Below are 18,532 nucleotides of genomic sequence, written 5' to 3' on the forward strand. Positions count from 1 at the left end.
GTTTGTCCACTTTTTTAATAATGTATCATTAGTAATGGATAGGTGTCTATCACACACCCTTATTACTAACCCGGTAAGTGTACAGTTAAAAAAAGAAATGCACACAGGAAAAAATAGTTTAACTGAATAAAGACTCCCCCACACTCCCTCATTCACAAATGTGTTAATTAATTAAAATAAATACTCATTCAAAGTTCAGATGTAATCCTATGGCGTAATGTCCCACGATATAGGTCACTCCCGGTCAGTGGCAGGAACAAAATTTATCTCGTTCGTGAGAAATTCTGTATCTGCAGCAAGACTGCAAGTGACGAAAGGAGCGTCGTTCTGAGAACAAGGTTCCATAAGACTTGATTGGCGTTGTGGGGCATTACACCATTACACCATCAGAACTTTGAGGATTTTTTTAAATTAATAAATTGGTGAACGAGTGAGTGTGGGGAAGTCTTTATTCAAATAAACTCTTTCCAGTGTGTGTATATGTGCAGGTTTTTTAACTGTACACTTACTGGGTTAGTAATGGGGGTGTCCGATAGTCGGTTATCCATTACTAACCTCTGGGCTTGATGCCAGCTGTCAATTCACAGCTGACATCAACCCCAATGGTATTACCCCGATTGCCACGACACCAGTGTAATTGGGAAAAGCCAGGCAAAGCGCCAGAATAATGGATGCGCCACTTCTGGTGCAGCTGCGGACTGCTATTTTTTGGCTGGGAGGGGTAAAATAATCATGGTCCTTCACAGCCTGATAATACCAGCCCTAGCTATCTGCTTTACCTTGGCTGACTATCACACTGACGTGTATAGATCTGAGCCACCACTGAAGTAAAACTAAAGTATTTTATATTTCTTTTGCATTTACCTTTTGGTTTGCGATTTATCTCCCGCCTAATATAATTGATTATGTGATCGCTAGGTGTAAGCTAGGAAAGGGTCATGTGATCTCCCATAGCTCACCATAAGTAGGCTACAGAGAGGGACAATTTTTTTTTTTATTTTTTTTTATGGCTCTGAATAAGGCATAACCTGCCAAAACATGTAGGCCAGGTCATGGGCTTCTATATTTTTTGATGTCTTGTTTTAACTATTGAATAAACATTGTCTTTATGGGATTACCTCTGCATTGTTGGAACTGTAAGGTCACATGCACACGTTGAGTATTAGGTTAGGTTCACACACTGCTTTTTTTGACGCTGCGTTTTTGTGCGTTTTTTTTGCGCACAAAACGCACCCGCGTAAAAAAACGTGGCAAACGCACGCTTTTTGCCGCGATTTGGTGCGTTGTTTTGCTGCGTTTTTGCTCACTGCGTCTTTATGCATTTTTTATCAGTGAACAAAAAAAAAAAGGTCTGATGTCATTTCCTTCTTCAATATGTTCTTCATTCTCCACTAGTGTATGTAGGAGAGCAGACAGCTACAGAACTACAAGGCTCAGCATACTCCATCCAATAGTGTATGCAGGAGAGCAGACAGCAGCTGCAGAACTGCAAGTCTCAGATCCTCCATCCAATAGTGTATGCAGGAGAGCAGACAGCAGCTGTCGAACTACAAGGCTCAGCATCCTCCTTCCAGGACTGTATGCAGGATTTCTTTGCCCCTCCAAACAAAAAAAATGACGTGGGCTTCGCCATATTATTGTATGCTAGCCGGGTACAGCAGGCAGGTACGGGCTGCCCCCAACCCCCAGCTGCCTATTTGTACCCGGCTGGGAACCAAAAATATAGAGAAGCCCTTTTTTTTTTTAATTATTTCATGAATTTCATGAAATAATTAAAAAAAAAAAATGACGTGAGCTTCGCCTAATTTTTGTGTCCAGTCAGGTACAACTAGGCAGCTGGGGATTGGAATCCACAGTGCAGGGTGCCCAAGCTTTCTGGGCACCCCCGCTGCGAATTGCAGTCCGCAGCCACCCCAGAAAATGGCGCTTTCATAGAAGCGCCATCTTCTGGCGCTGTATCCAACTCTTCCAGTTGCCCTGATGCTGGGTGGCTCACTGGGTAATAATGGGGTTAGGGCTAGCTGTATATTATCAGCTGGCCCTAAGCCCGAAATTCATGGTGTCACGCCAATATTAGACATGGCCACCATGAATTTCTAGTAAAGATAAAAAAACCACAACACACAGAAAAATATTTTTATTAGAAATAAAACACAACACAATTAGTGACTCCATCTTTATTGAAATAAAGAACCCACCCCCCCCCCCCTCCGCAGTAATCCTGGGTCAAGGGTCCCGCGCCGTCCAATCCGGCTCCAATATCATCTGATCGGTTTGCTGGAAGGCAAAGCGATCAGATGATGTGTCAGGATCAAGTGCCTGAATCACATCACACATCAGCTGATTGTATAAAAGCCATTTATACAATCAGATGATGCATCAGTGCAAAAGAAAAAACAAATACTCACTTATATGCTGATTACCGGCAGCTCCTGCAGCGGAGTTTGATCCCGTCCGATCGCTGCAGGAGCTGCTGGTAATCAGGGATGAAGTCTCCTGATGCATCCGCTGATAGGTTAAACCGGCCAGGCGCTGGTGTCAGCAAACCAGCAAACCGATCAGATGATATTGGATCCGGATTGGACGGCGCGGGACCCTTGACCCAGGATTACTGCGGAGGGGGGGGGCTCTTTATTTCAATAAAGATGGAGTCACTAATTGTGTTGTATTTCATTTCTAATAAAAATATTTTTCTGTGTGTTGTGGTTTTTTATCTTTACTAGAAATTCATGGTGGCCATGTCTAATATTGGCGTGACAGCATGAATTTCGGCCTTAGGGCCAGCAGCTAGCCCTAAGCCCATTATTACCCAGTGAGCCACCCGGCATCAGGGCAGCTGGAAAAGTTGGATACAGTGCCAGAAGATGGCGCTTCTATGAAAGCGCCATTTTCTGGGGTGGCTGCGGACTGCAATTCGCAGCGGGGTGCCCAGAAAGCATGGGCACCCTGCACTGTGGATTCCAATCCCCAGCTGCCTAGTTGTACCTGACTGGACACAAAAATTAGGCGAAGCTCACGTCATTTTTTTTTTTTTTAATTATTTCATGAAATTCATGAAATAATTTTAAAAAAAAGGGCTTCTCTATATTTTTGGTTCCCAGCCGGGTACAAATAGGCAGCTGGGGGTTGGGGCAGCCCGTACCTGCCTGCTGTACCCGGCTAGCATACAAAAATATGGCGAAGCCCACATCATTTTTTTGTTTGGGGGGGGGGCAAAGAAATCCTGCATACAGTCCTGGAAGGAGGATGCTGAGCCTTGTAGTTCGACAGCTGCTGTCTGCTCTCCTGCATACACTATTGGATGGAGGATACTGAGCCTTGTAGGTCTGCTCCCCCTGACTCTCCCTCCAGCATACAGTCCTGGATGGAGCATGCTGAGCCTTGTAGTTCTGCAGCTGTCTGCTCTCCTGCATAAACTAGTGGAGAATGAAGAACATATTGAAGAAGGAAATTACATCAGACCTTTTTTTTTTTTTTTTTTGTTCACTGATAAAAAACGCATAAAGACGCAGTGAGCAAAAACGCAGCAAAACGCAGCAAAAAACGCACCAAATCGCGGCAAAACGTGTGCATTTTTGGCCGCGTTTGTTTGACGCGGGTGCGGTTTTTGCCGCAAAAAAACGCACAAAAACGCAGCGTCAAAACAATGCAGTGTGTGAACCTAGCCTTATGGTGAGGTTTTTTTTTTTACCTCAGTATTTGTAAGCCAAAACCAGGAGTGGGTAAAAAATACAGAAGTGGTGCCTGTGTGTCTATTATACTTTTCCTCTGATTGTTTCATTCCTGGTTTTAGCTACAAATACGGAGGTTAAAAACTCACCAAATACTCAATGTGTGCACGTGACCTAAGTTTGCTATTGAAGTGTCTGTGGACCCAGGTAGATATCCTCAACACACTAGGAGTGAGCTGATCTTTTGGCACAATTTTTAAGAGTTGGGATTTACAATAGAAAACGTGCATGATTAACACCAACATGAGTAATTTCCAGAATATTCTGTAACTAAAATAGGGAAACAATTAGTAATTTCTGCTGACTGACTGTTTATTTCAGTAAAAATCTCCTTCAAGCAACAGAATTTAGTAATGTCTGTGACAAAAAGGCAGATCTCTTAGTTGAAGTTAAAGGAGTTGTCCAACATAAACGCCAAAAAATGTTTTAAGCTACTCTGTTCTGTATTGTCATATAAAACATCCCTACATTAATATTTTTTTTTTTCTGACTTTTGTTCCTCTTGAATTATCCCTTTATTCTCTGCAGACACTATTTATCTGCAGCTCAACCAAACATGACTTTTTTGTTTCCTTGGTTGCCAAACCTCAGTCAGAGCTGCCATCGCCCAGCCTCAGTGTCCAGCCCCGCCGTCTGCACACTCAATGCCTGTCAGTATTCTGCTCAGCACAGACCTCTAAAAGAGCACAATATGGGCACATAAAATGTAATAATGTGCCCATCGTATAGTAATGCCCCCAACCTATAATGTGCCCCATCCTTGTGCCCATCCTATAATATTATGCTCATCCTATAGTAATGGCCCCTTTCCTAGTCCTCTTCCATCATGTAGTAGTGTCCCCCCTGGTCTGCCATACTTCACACATGCAAAAAAAAACAAATACAAATCCTCCTCACCTGTCCTGGTTCCCTCGATGCCCCACTTCTGACAGCGCTTTTATATCAGAAGACAGATTCCTGGGCACTGCGCACGGCCGAGCTCTGTATGCAGCTTCTCCAATGATCCGCTGCTGGATCATTGCAGTAGCTGTATACAGAGCTCCCATCTGAGTAGTGCCGGGGAATCTGTCCTTTCTTATAAAGCGCTGACTGCACGGCCCCTAGCGTTCTGCAAGAAGGATCAGGGGCCGCAGCTGACAGCGCTTTATTTCAGAGGACAGATTCCCGGGTGCTGTGCAGATGGGAGCTCTCTATGCAGCTTCTCCAGTGATCAGCTTCTGCCTCTGATTGGCCAATGGCTGATCAATGCAGTAGCTGTATACAGAGCTACCATCTGAGCAGTGCCAGGGAATCTGTTCTCTCATACAGTATAAAGCACTGACTGCACGGCCCCAGCACAGGCAGTGGTCAGCAAGGATCAGGGCCTGCAGCTGACCGCTTTACATGAGTACATCAGAGGACAGAATCCCAGGTGCTATACAGATGAGAGCTCTCTATGCAGCTTCTCCAGTGATCAGCTGCTGCCTCTGATTGGCCGGTGGCTGATCATTGCAGTAGCTGTATATAGATCTCCCATCTGAGCAGCGCTAGGAAATCTGTCCTCTGATATAAAGTGCTGTCAGCTGCAGACCCCTTGATGAACGCAGCAGGGGCCGCTGCTGACAGCGCTATTATATCAGAGGACAGATTCATGGGCGCTGCTCAGACACGAGCTCTCAATGCAGCTTCTCCAGTGATCTGCTGCTGACCTCTGATTGGCAGCAGCTGTATACATTGCAGCAGCTGTATACAAAGCTCCCATCTGCACAGAGCCGAGGAATCTGTCGTCTGTTATAAAGCGCTATCAGCGGCCCCAGCACAGGCAGTGATCATCAAAGGGGCCACTGCCTGCATGCTGCAAGAAGGATCAGGGGCCGTATGCAGCCTACCAGCAACGTCTTAGACCACTGCACTACGGAATGTGTGGGAGGGTGCGGGCGAAGGTGGGCGGGGACTCCACAAACTGTACTCGCCCAGCAGGGTGGCAACATGAAGTGGCTGTGATACCTGTCAACAATATCCTGCCCCTGTCGACATGACGTTACCAGAAGCAGCAAAATCACAGGCAGGAGCGGTGACATGACCGCTCTGAGCTGGGGGAGAGGTGCTGACATCAGGACAGGTAGGTAGTTGCTATCTACTTACCTGCCCCAATGTAGCCCAATAGTGAAATGACAAGAAAAAGGCAAAATAAGCCGCATAACCCCTTTTAAAGTGGTTGTCCAGGATAAGCAATAGGTCCATTATGTAAACTGGATGTGCTGTTGATAACATGATGGTCTATGGGGACAGAATGATTGCCGATTTACTTGCATATAGTCGAAAGGTGCTCGTTAATGGGCACCTCAAATGCATGCAAATGCATGCACGTTTCATATACAGGATCTCGTGAAAAATATATCTGGTAAGCCTTACAGTATTCTGCCATACATGTATATGATTGTTTTCACTCGTTCACATTATTTAACTTCTCTATACTTCATAGACTGATAGGGGTTCCCGATTGAGGAAGTATAGGTCAATCTTGGCAATTGTGCTGGGTACAGGAGTTGTGCCCACATGATCGCCGTCGGGATGTTTGGATAGGGAATGTGCTCCTTCTTCCATGCGAATGGCACGCCCACGATGTAATTGCAGGCTGCCAATAATCGCCATTACAACCAGAGGTCAATAATAACCTTTGAATTTGCTGGCTATGTTGGCCTGTGAAACCATGCAGCATGGTCTAAAAGGCATTCTAAGTGTGTCACACTGACAGGAGTAATGTATTGCAATGCTTATGCATTGCAATACATTATACCAGTGATCAACGTAATAAAACTTAAATTCTCATATAGGGACTATGTAAAAGTCAATTGTAATATTTAAAAAAAATCACAAAAAAATGAAAAAAAATTACATATATTAACACCTTAACGACCGCGGGCAATAATATTACGTCCTAGCAGTCTCATCTCCACTGGCTACTGCTGGCAGCCGGCGGGGATCTGCGCACATGTCAGCTGATTTGTACAGGCCCGTGCCTGTTAACCCTTTAAATAGTGCTGGATGTGACAGAGCTATTTAAATTCCAGCAGCAGTAAATCTGTACTCACTGGGCACCATCGGCGTCGCAGTGACCTGATCACTGTGAGCCAATGGTTGCCATGGTAGCACAGGGTCTTGTGATAACTCCTGTAGCTCACATGACTCACTCCATGTTTCATACGCCCAAGGACTGCAGGTTACAAGAGGTCAGTTTTTCTGTGTAGCTATGATCAACAGAAAAGATAAAATCACCTGGGGCTAATGGGGAAGAGGTGCACAGTCAGAGGGCATGATTCCATAATCTAGACAAACAAAAACTTACGGCACTGCCAACATGCAGTCTGAACAGGTGCAAAACTGAATATGACCTATAATAAAAAAAAAAAAAAAGATACACTTGCACTCTGTAATTCTAAAGCATGCAAACCATGAATGTACAATATATAGAAATGCATTAGTGCTTAAGGAAAAATTGGAAAATTTAGCATACACAAATGGCCATTTCTGCCCAGTAGCTACCTCTGGGCATATCGCGTATACTTTTTTTTTGTTGTTTTTGTCTAGATTATGACATCAATGCCCTCTGACTGTGCACCTCTCCCCCCTTTAGCCAAAGGTGATTTTATTTTCTAGTAGCAGGTTCCTACTTGCCCACACACAAGAGGTTTTTAACCAGGAGAGATGTGTTGGAGGAGGCACACAGAATACAGGTGTTCTATACAGGCAATGAGTTCAAACAGGTACATTAATACAGGTGGTGTGTATATATATATAGATATAGATATAGATATAGATATAGAGATATATATAGATATATATATAGATAGATAGATAGATAGAGATAAAGATAGAGATATAGATAGATATAGATAGATAGAGATATAGATAGAGATATAGATAGAGATATAGATAGAGATATAGATAGAGATATAGATAGATAGAGATATAGATAGATAGAGATATAGATAGATAGAGATATAGATAGATAGAGATATAGATAGATAGAGATATAGATAGATAGAGATATAGATAGATAGAGATAGAGATAGAGATAGATAGATAGATATAGATATAGATATAGATATAGATATAGATATAGATATAGATATAGATAGATAGAGATAGATAGAGATAGATAGAGATAGATAGAGATAGATAGAGATAGATAGATAGAGATAGATAGAGATAGATAGAGATAGATAGAGATAGATAGAGATAGATAGAGATAGATAGAGATAGATAGAGATAGATAGAGATAGATAGAGATAGATATATATGATATATAGATATAGATATATTATATAGATGTTGTTGTGTGTAGTTGCCAAGTGTTTGTGTAGGGCGCTGTAAATGTTCTGGGTGTTGTCTCGGTGTGGGGGGGTGTGAGAGCGGTGTTTTTGTGTGTGTTGCGTTGTGTGTTGCGTTGTTTGTGGAGCGCTGTGTGTCTGCAGCGTTGTGTGTGTGTGGTGCTGTGTGTGCTGCGCGGTTTGTGTGTGGGGTGCGTGTGTGTGTTTTGGGGTGAGGTATGTTTTGTGCAGTGTGTGTGTGTTGCGCGGTGTGTGTGTATATTTGTGTGTGCCGCGGTGTTTGTGTGTGGGTGGTGTTTTATGTGTTGGATGTTGTGTGTATGCGGCGTTGTCTGTGTGTGGGTGTCTGTGTAGGGCGGTGTTTGTGGTTCACTGTGTGTGTGTGTTTGTGTGTGGTGTGTTGTGCGGTGTGTGTGTGTTTTGGGGGGCGGTGTGCACCCCCATCGTGCGCCATCCCCCATGCTGCGCACCCCCCCCATCGTGCGCACGCCTCAGAGAGGAGTATAATAGGAGGACTATAATAAGAAGAGTATAATAGGAGAAATAGTCCTGGGGAGAGAGGTTTATAATAGGAGGAGTAGTCCTGCGGGGAGAGGAGTATAATAGGAGGAGTAGTCCTGGGGGGAGAGAAGTATAATAGGAGAAGTAGTCCTAGGGAGAGAGGAGTATAATAGGAGTAGTATTCCTGGGGGGGAGGTGTATAGGTGCCCACTGTATGCGGGGGGCTGAGCCAAGCGGCCAATGTGTGCGGGGGGGCTCCATGGGGCCTCCTCTCCCCTGCAGCGTCCATGTGGCCTCCTCTCCCTTGCAGGCTCCACGTGGCCTCCTCTCCCCTGCAGCGTCCATGTGGCCTCCTCTCCCCTGCAGCGTCCATGTGGCCTCCTCTCCCCTGCAGCGTCCTTGTGGCCTCCTCTCCCCTGCAGCATCCTTGTGGCTTCCTCTCCCCTGCAGGCTCCATGTGGCCTCCTATCCCCTGCAGCGTCTACGTGGCCTCCTCTCCCCTGCAGCGTCCATGTGGCCTCCTCTCCCCTGCAGAGTTGCATCTTCAGCTCACAGAGCGCTTACCTGCTCCATGTGCCGGCGGCCTCTTCTCCGCGGCACTCTGCACACTGACGCTGACAGGCGGCAGTATGGTGAGGTTATCTCACCACGCTGCCGTGACCTCTGCAGCGTCATCACCTGCCAGACACCAGGTCAGAGAGCAAACTGGCTCCACTGAACCCGTAGGTACGGGGATTAATTTGTATCGGCATCTTAAAGATGCCGATACAAATGAATACAAGGAACTGGATCGCCGACGCTGATTGTTGCCGGTTCGAACCGGACAGAATTGGCTAAATCCCACCCCTGGGCTGAGCCGAGCGGCCAATGTGTGTGGGGGTTGGGGCTGAGCCCAGCGGCCAATGTGTGCGGGAGGGTGGGTGGGGGGGCTGAGGCAAGCAGCCAATGCGACTGTTGTCACTGTGATGACGTCACTTTGGAGCCAGACAGACAGAATAAGGCAATTATATATATATATAGATAATATCATTGAAAAACAACTCATCTCACAAAAGAAAAGTACTAATGAAGCTTTGCTGATAAAAACATGGCTTATATGAAAGTGGCAGTATACTATAAATGGTTTTCTTTGAAAAACTGTTCAAATATAGTAAATTGTAGAAAAATACGATACATATTTGGTTTTGGAGTAAAGGGATTGACTTCCACAATAACTGCTTTTTATCCCTTACACTGAATGGCAAGTTCATGGTCACCAAAAATATAATACCACTGAAGAAATAGCCATTCTGTAACAAAAAACCCCAAGCCATCATATGGTGGAGGAGAAACAAATAATGTACAAAATCAGTTATATTTATATAAAAGAACCGCTCACAAGTTTGAATGTACATTTGAAAGAATAGTAATGCATATGATCAGTGCTTTTTGTATTTTTTTTATTTACTACCTATTCAAACTAGGGAATTCATGTTCAATCTCTTAACAGGATGAATGGGGCTCGAACCTCTGGCTTTGAGGCAGATGTTGGCTCCAGAACAACCCACCATTTTATGTACCCAGAAAGTGCGGTGCACGTCTCCCATGGAGTTCATTTGGTTTTGGTCCCTTTTAAACTCCAAGACCTAAGGTGGATTACAAGTGCACTTTCGACAGGAGAGATAAAGTTGTAAGTAACCGTGCAAACAAGGCACATAGTGTGCCTTTAATATTATGGTATCACATGTGTGATCAATGAACATTTACCTGCTGATTACATCTAGTGCTATTATACAACAGGATTGCATGCCATATACCACGTAATCAGTAATGTAGCAATTGTAAAACCAAATTTATGAATGTGTTTTCAGAAAAGGAAGTGATGAAGGTCCGAGGTTGTAAAATGTCTCTTGCTTGGTGCCACATGAATTGATACTTTAGTTATTATCTAGTTATGTAATACACTTTTGCAATAAAATTATATAGTTTTTAATTACCCACATAATATTTCCCGGTTTTTCTTTTAAGAATTAATTTTTAAAGGGAACAGAAAAACGATGTATTTATAGGCAGACCATAGTTGGTAATCTGCTGGTGAATACTGTTTCAAATGTCTTTGGTGGTATAATGTGAAGTTTGGCTGCAAGGAGAAAATGAAGTTATATTCTCCCTGCAAACCCTTGGCTTGGGTCAAGGAGGCAGTAAGCTCAGTATATTCACACTGCCAAGTATCCGTGGGAATGTTTACTGAGCTTTCACTCAGGGGACTGCTCACTGCCTCAGCCATTGATGCCCCTCCCGACATGACAACTTGCTGTTTTGCCCCTTTTTTTGTTTATTTTTTTTCCTTCCCTTCTTCCAAGAGCCATAATTTTTATTTTTTATTTTTCCGTCAACATACCCATAGATGGTATGGGTGTTGTTTTGTAGAATGAATTGTACTTCTGAATGACACCATCCGTTCTATCGTGATAACATACAGGAAAGCAAGAAATAAAATTCTAAGTACGGCAAAATTGCAAAAAAAAATACTCAGTTCTGCAATTTCTTTCTACGTTTTTTTTTTTTTGTTTTTTGTTTTTTTACAGTGTTCAGTAAACGGTAAAAACAATGCTGCAGTATTGTCCAGATCAGTATGATTTTTGGAGATACCAAACATTAATAGGTTTTTTTATTGTTTAAGTGGTGGGAAAAAAAAATCATAGTTTTGTACTAAAAATGTTTTGCCTATGTTGCCATTTTTCAAGATTTGGAATGTTTTAAAGCATTGGTTGATGGACCTATGTGGGGGCTTGTTTTTTGTTTTGTTTTTTTTTTGCCAAGATTACATATACAGTATATTGAGAGCATTTAGGGCTCCTGAGCCATCATCAAAGATAGGGAGCAGGCATAAGACCTAGCAGTACATATATGTGTAGTGTGAGTGTATTAATATATTCACCTACTGTCTTTCTCCGGTATCCAGGACCATTCTTTTCCTCTTCTGTTATGTCACTGCCCGCTTCAGACTATGCTGATTGCTCTATGCATGACTCAGAAGTCTCTTTGACAATGTAGCCTAAGGAGCCTTATTCAGATGTTCCATAAACTTACATTGTAAAAGCCACTTCTGGGTCATGCAGAGCACAGTGTGACCCGGAGTGTCTGAAGAGCAGTGATGTCACTGCAAAGAGAAGCAAAACTGCGCTGGATACCGGGGAGCACAGCAGTAGGTGAGTAGATTAATACACTCACTCTACACTACATGGACATACACAGATTTAATGGGAGGGGTTTTTTCAAGGATTACATTTACTACACAGGATTATGGATAGATCTGGATTAAAACAGTGGTTATGTCTAAATCTGACCCTACACATTAAATGACTATCAGACTAAAAATAGCTATCCCTCTCCACTCCTGAATACATAGGAACTCTCAGCTATCCTCAGAATGGAATAAAGCCCGCTATACACATAAGCTGGTTCGGCTAATAATTCAGTTGACCATTATATTGGCTGGCTCTCCCATACAAATGAAGCACTTGTTCAGGCGGACTGTATACAAATGCACATCACAATTTTTAAATTTATATTTTTAAAATACTTAGAAAACTATGTTATTTCTTTAAACCTCCAAATACTTGATACTCAGACCTGGTATATCACATAAAATCCAAATAAAAGATATTTAGGGTTAACGTGAAAAAATGTTGGAATGGAGGTAGGAATAGTTTTTCAAGCGCTGTAATGTGCTATTGCCAAATGATAAAAAGCAGCACTAATCCCTCTAGAAATACATGCAATAATATACCCAAAAATACTGCATAAACAAAGGAGCAAAGTAAAATTCCAAAATTTAGAACTACATGATTGTCTATATTAAAGATCACACAATAAATTTCATGCAAAATAAATTACAACTATGTTTGGTCAGCTATAGAATATAACGTGCAATGAAATTATACCAAGATTACCAATATTGACAAAGATCTAACTAATTACGCCTCCTGGGGAAGTTTACATGAAACACAATTCATTGCGCAGGATTAATGTGCAGCATTGAAGGGAGCGTTATTTTATAGCATTCGTTTTTAATAGCTACAAGTTGCCAAAGCGTAACTCCCTATATAACGGCAGCATTCATCTCTATTTTCTATTACATGTGAAATGCTCCATTACCTTTTTTGTGTTTTTAGGTTCTATTGATGACAAATCATCATTATCAATTGTGATTTTTTTTTTTTTTTCTTCCACCACGATCTCTACTATCTAAATATGTTTTGACATATTTCTGCATATGAACATGTGTGTTTAAAGGGAACCAATCACCAGGATTTTAATATATAACCTAAAGCCAGTACTATACTGGCACTATCAGGCTGACTCTCTACATATCTTTAGTGGTCAGCTCGGATGTTTAGGTTTTTAAATCAAATAAAGTAAAGTTTATAAAATTATCAGCTTCTTGAGTGACAGCAGCTGAGGATCACATAATATCTGGGGGGGGTATTCAGAGTTTTACCCTCCCCCTGTTAGAATTAGCATAAGTATTATACTATTTATTCACTTTTTCAATTGCAGGACCTGTGAGGTCATACCCATATGACCAGAAGGGGTGGGGCCTCAGCCAATAGAAAAATATTGCATCCTGGTATCCGTTTTGTTGGCTGAGGCTCTGCCCCTTCTGGTCACATGGGTATGACCTCACACAGGTACTGCAAAGGAAAATGTGAATTGATGGTATAATACTTATGCTAATTATAACAGGGGGGGATAACTATGAATACCCCCCCCCCAGATATTATCTGATTCTCAGCTGCTGTCACTCATGAAGCTGCTGATTTTATAAACTTTACTTTCTTGGATTTCAAAACCTGAACATCCGAGCTGACCACTACAGGTATGTATAGAATCAGCCTGATAGTGCCAGTATAGCACTGGCTTTAGGTTATATACGAAAATCCTGGTGATTGGTTCCCTTTAAATTGGGCTAGGTTCACATAGCATTTGATCAGTGGTTTCATCTGACTTTTTGTCTGGACTCCTGCAAAATAGGATTTGGATATAGTCCCTGACAGGGCTATTGACTATAATAATGCAGATGGCATCACCGTGTGCTCTGTAGGGTATCCTTTGTGAATTTTGGATGTATTCACCTACTGAAGGTGAGCAACAAGATGTAGTTGACTAGTTAATCAGTTATATGTCTCATAGAATTCCAGTTTACATTTTGTAATTGTTCTGATTTTGTAAATTGATCCTTTGTTTTCTTTCTCCTTTTCAGTACATACACAAAAGTGAAGCAGTTCATTCAAGCTGATAAAGATAAGGTGAGCACTACTTGAAAACTTTTTTTTTTTTTTTTTTTAATTTTTAAGCAGATTAAAGCAAAAGTATAAGGGCTTGTTCACACATTGCGTTTTTTCCCCCTTGCCTTTTACAGTACTAGCAAAGTGAATGAGATTTCTGAAATCTCTTTCCTGCTTATTTTTCCTTATTTGAACCTTTCAAATATTTTTTGTCTTCTGCAGCAGGTCAATTCTTAGCGTTTTTGTAGCTTTTTTTCACCCATTCAAATGAATGGGGTAAAATGCAAATAAAAACTTATCATTAATGCATGCAAAAAACAGGCAAAAAAGTGCAAATTTTATACAGCCGATTTTCTGCCAGCACTCAACACAAGAATAATGTGCTGCAAATACTAAGGGGTACTTTGCACGTTGCGACATCGCTACTGCGATATCGTCGGGGTCAAATCGAAAGTGACGCACATCCGGCGCCAGTAACGACGTCGCAATGTGTAAAGCCTAGATGCGCTGATAAACGATCACAAAAGCATCGTAAATCGGTGATCTGTGTAGCGTCGGACATTTTCATAATGTCGCACCAATAGGAGATACGATGTTGTTCCTCGTTCCTGCGGCAGCACACATCACTGTGTGTGAAGCCGCAGGAGCGAGGAACATCTCCTTACCTGCCTCCACGGCCAATACGAAAGGAAGGAGGTGGGCGGGATGTTTACGTCCCGCTCATCTCCGCCCCTCCGCTTCTATTGGCTGACTGCCGTGTGACGTCGCTGTGACGCCGCACGACCCGCCCCCTTAAGAAGGAGGCGGGTCGACGGCCAGAGCGACGTCGCAGGTCAGGTAAGTGCGTGTGAAGCTGCTGTAGCGATAATGTTCGCTGCGGCAGCTATCACAAGATATCGCATGTGCGACGGGGGCGGGTACTATCGCGCTCGGCATCGCTAGAATCGGCTAGCGATGTTGCAGCGTGCAAAGTACCCCTAAATGTGTGCACATACTCTAAGGCTATATGCCCACGTGTGTGCGCTCTGCACAGCCGTGTAACTGTAAGGGCCCAGGGATAGAGGACCTCAAATGTTCTATATGTCACAGTTGCTGTTCTGGCACGAGGTTGCAGGGGCCGTGTTCCCTTGGTGGTCTACCAGGCCCTGATGTTCCCTGCTATCCACCCCCACACAGTATCCACAGCTGATGGACAGTCCACAGACACGGTCTTGGGGATAACAGGAACAAAGGAAAACAACACGGAATATACTGTATGTTTTAGTCTTTTGTGGGTAGGCCACGGCAAATACAGCTTGGAGTTGAATGCTGAAGTGCAATTAGGGTTCTGGAGCTTTTAAGAGCACAATTTGTTTCAGATTTAATTCTGGTATGCTTTTAGCAGGTTCAGAGTCTCTTGAGCTTAGAGGGTAGATATGATACAGTAATAAGATTGTACAAACTTGGAGTCCTGGGGTTGATTTCACTGCTAGTTAAGACACATGCAGTACTTGTAAGCAAATGTAGAAAGTTGCCCAGCGTGCTACGGGTACCGGACGGCTGGTGCGTGGACAATGGCATGCAAGCCAATAATATTGCAGTGGGGTGGGAGACCCTCAAACTTCCCTAATCTGCGTGCAGTAGGGTCTGGTATATACTCAGTATGCCCTACTATCTGAAGAGATGTATATCTGGCCAGTGAGGATTCAGGATAGGAAGCCTTCAGTATACTGGCTGTAAAAATCAGTAAATGGTGAAATTCTAGACCTCGGGCCTAGCAAAAGTCTTGTGGTGAAGAGAAACTCCACATAATGTCTGCCCTCAGAGGAGACTCAGCCAGAACCAGAACATTCCAGTTCTTTCCAGACAGAGGCTGGAGAATAGCTCCACCTATTGAGCCATATAACCAAGAACTGGTCAATAGGAAAACACCCAATGCACACTTCAGATTCTTACAGTTTTCACTAGTAGATGGTGCTAGAACACAACAAATGAAAAATGCTTTACTTATAACATATAGCATGATATTACATATAAGTAAATGTACTTAAAGAAACAGACACAATCTGGACCGGGCCACTACATAACATCACTGCATGTGCGCTTCAGAGCGCAGCTGAAAAGCTCCGTTCTGAAGCTTCGGTGACTGCCGATTTCATGTGCTCTGGATGCAGCCCCCACCATAGACAGAGCGGGGGCTGCATGCAAAGCGCACGAAAGAAGTGACATGTCACTTCTTAGAACGCAGCGATTTGGCAGCAGCTGAATCGCTGTGTTCTAATACACCACGTGGGCATGGATTAGGCACTATCTTCATAGATTGTGCTGGGGACGCAGGAAGCATGCAGTTACACTGCCGTGCAGATCGCAGCGTAACTGCATGAAAATACGCCAAATGGGCACATAGCCTGAAGGGGTAATTTAAGGTTTGTCTTCACATTATTACTTATTATAGAATTCTGGGTATATGTATTTGTTATTTCATCCCATTTGTGCCTTCAATATATAGTAATATGTATACTTTTTTGTATATTATTTCAGGTATTAATATTTAACCCAACCTTTTTTAAATACATCCATGATAACTGGACCAATCATCATGGAAAGTATCCGTCTACTGGAATGCTGGCGCTCTTTTTTGCTTTACATATTTGTGATGAGGTGAGTACATCTAGGTATAACACCTTAACCTTGGCCTGGGAAAAGTATGTCTGATAGAGTTGGGGTACCATCAAACAACAGTCGCTGTATCGTGGCTGTTGGGCATTCACGAGTTGGCCAGTTTGTATGCAAAGTACCTCCATTCTATAGGTATTGACCATATGGCAATAATACAATTTAGAATTAATTTAACGTTCAACGTTGGGGTGTGTGTGTGTTTGTGTGTATAGTGTGTGTGTATGTGTGTATATAATATATAAAAAATAAATAAAAAAATGTGTGTGTATATCTCATCTATGTTGGTGCACACAGTGTACTACTGCACTTTGTGGTACAAAATTATATCTCCAGCTGGGTGTTGGAGTCATGGAGATTGAAAAGGGTTGTCCATTTCAACTTTTTTTTTTTTTTTTTTTTAAAGGCTCTGAGTGGGATTAAAGGGAACCTGTCATCAGAAATTTCGCCTAAAACCTAACAGATTCCCCCTCTGCAGCTCCTGGGCTGCATTCTATAAAGGTCCCTGTTATGATTGTGCCCACTTTCTGACCGAAAAAAAGTGTTTATAAAGTTGTACCTTTTTGGCTTCTGATTCTGTAAATCCGTCACGGGGGCGGGCTGCCTGATGGCCGTTATTCTGCCCCCTGGTTCTGTATGCCGCCCCCATCGCTGATTTCAATACTTCTGGACGCCGCCCACTGCTCCAGCCATCCCCGCGCATGCCCAGTGCTCATCTCTCGGGGATGAGCACTGTGCCCAGCGTCACCGCTGGTGACGTGCACGCAGGGTTAAGATTATGGGCGGTGCTGTGATGTTTATTCCTAAGCAACCGCCCATAATCGCGGGGCCGCGCTTTTCCCCTCGGCCTGCTTCGGCCAGCAGCGCGCTTGCGCAGAACGAAGCAGGCCGAGGGGAAAAGCGCGGCCCCGCGATTATGGGCGGTTGCTTAGGAATAAACATCACAGCACCGCCCATAATCTTAACCCTGCGTGCACGTCACCAGCGGTGACGCTGGGCACAGTGCTCATCCCCGAGAGATGAGCACTGGGCATGCGCGGGGATGGCTGGAGCAGTGGGCGGCGTCCAGAAGTATTGAAATCAGCGATGGGGGCGGCATACAGAACCAGGGGGCAGAATAACGGCCATCAGGCAGCCCGCCCCCGTGACGGATTTACAGAATCAGAAGCCAAAAAGGTACAACTTTATAAACACTTTTTTTCGGTCAGAAAGTGGGCACAATCATAACAGGGACCTTTATAGAATGCAGCCCAGGAGCTGCAGAGGGGGAATCTGTTAGGTTTTAGGCGAAATTTCTGATGACAGGTTCCCTTTAAATCAAAAGTGATACTCCCCTCATGATTCCTTTATGGACACTGCCTGGCGCCTCATAAATCACAGGATTGGCTTCTCCGCCAATCACTAGCTATGGAGGTGACCTGTGTCAACTGCACGATCACATACCCTGTTATTGGGATTTAGTAATATAATCATTGCAGCAGGAAACAGATACCGTTGGAAGACTAGGCAATGTCCGGCTTGGAAAGTGGTGGATTGCTGACGTGGTTAATGCTTCTTTAATTTTTTTTAAGAGTATTGTGGTTCTTGTTACTTAAAGGGGTTGATCCCTTTCAGAATATTTCTACCCTAGCAGCAGTTTGTTTAAAACATAACAAACCTTGTTGTGCTCATCTTCCTTGTGTTTACTGGGAAATCTCCACTGCTGCTCACAGTACCTGGCATTGGCTGTGGCACTGATGTCAGAACGAAAGGCAATCGTACTCTGCTGCTCTGCCCATGTAGAGAAAACGTCCCCTTCAGAGCTGCTGAGATTTGATTGGCTGTTTGTTTTACAAACTGCAGTAAGGGCAGAACATTGTTTGTTTGAAAGGGATCAACCTCTTTAAGCAACCAGAAGTAAGTGATGATGATCTACTAATAGCTACTGCATCACATTCGCAGCCAGCAGGTAACATGCGCCTCAGCAATTCATATCGTACCCTGATCAGTGCGTATCACTAGACATGATATCATTTGGCCTTCAGACCTCTAGATATGTAAGTGAGTGGACCCCGGAAACCCC

General features: G+C 43.4%; 1 protein-coding gene across 4 annotated transcripts in view; it reads left to right on the plus strand.

Annotated features, from left to right (window-relative positions):
• Positions 1-18,532, plus strand: part of LOC142310101 (CMP-N-acetylneuraminate-beta-galactosamide-alpha-2,3-sialyltransferase 2-like) — a 121,418-nt gene that overhangs the window by 81,852 nt on the left and 21,034 nt on the right. For all 4 annotated transcript variants that reach the window (XM_075347570.1, XM_075347573.1, XM_075347574.1 and 1 more), the window contains 3 exons: positions 10,035-10,214; positions 13,791-13,836; positions 16,336-16,455. In XM_075347570.1, the coding sequence (XP_075203685.1) occupies positions 10,035-10,214; positions 13,791-13,836; positions 16,336-16,455 (346 nt within the window). The remainder of the gene's footprint in view (positions 1-10,034; positions 10,215-13,790; positions 13,837-16,335; positions 16,456-18,532) is intronic.

Source organism: Anomaloglossus baeobatrachus, chromosome 5, assembly GCF_048569485.1.
Source record: "Anomaloglossus baeobatrachus isolate aAnoBae1 chromosome 5, aAnoBae1.hap1, whole genome shotgun sequence".
In the NCBI taxonomy this organism is placed as follows: domain Eukaryota; kingdom Metazoa; phylum Chordata; class Amphibia; order Anura; family Aromobatidae; genus Anomaloglossus; species Anomaloglossus baeobatrachus.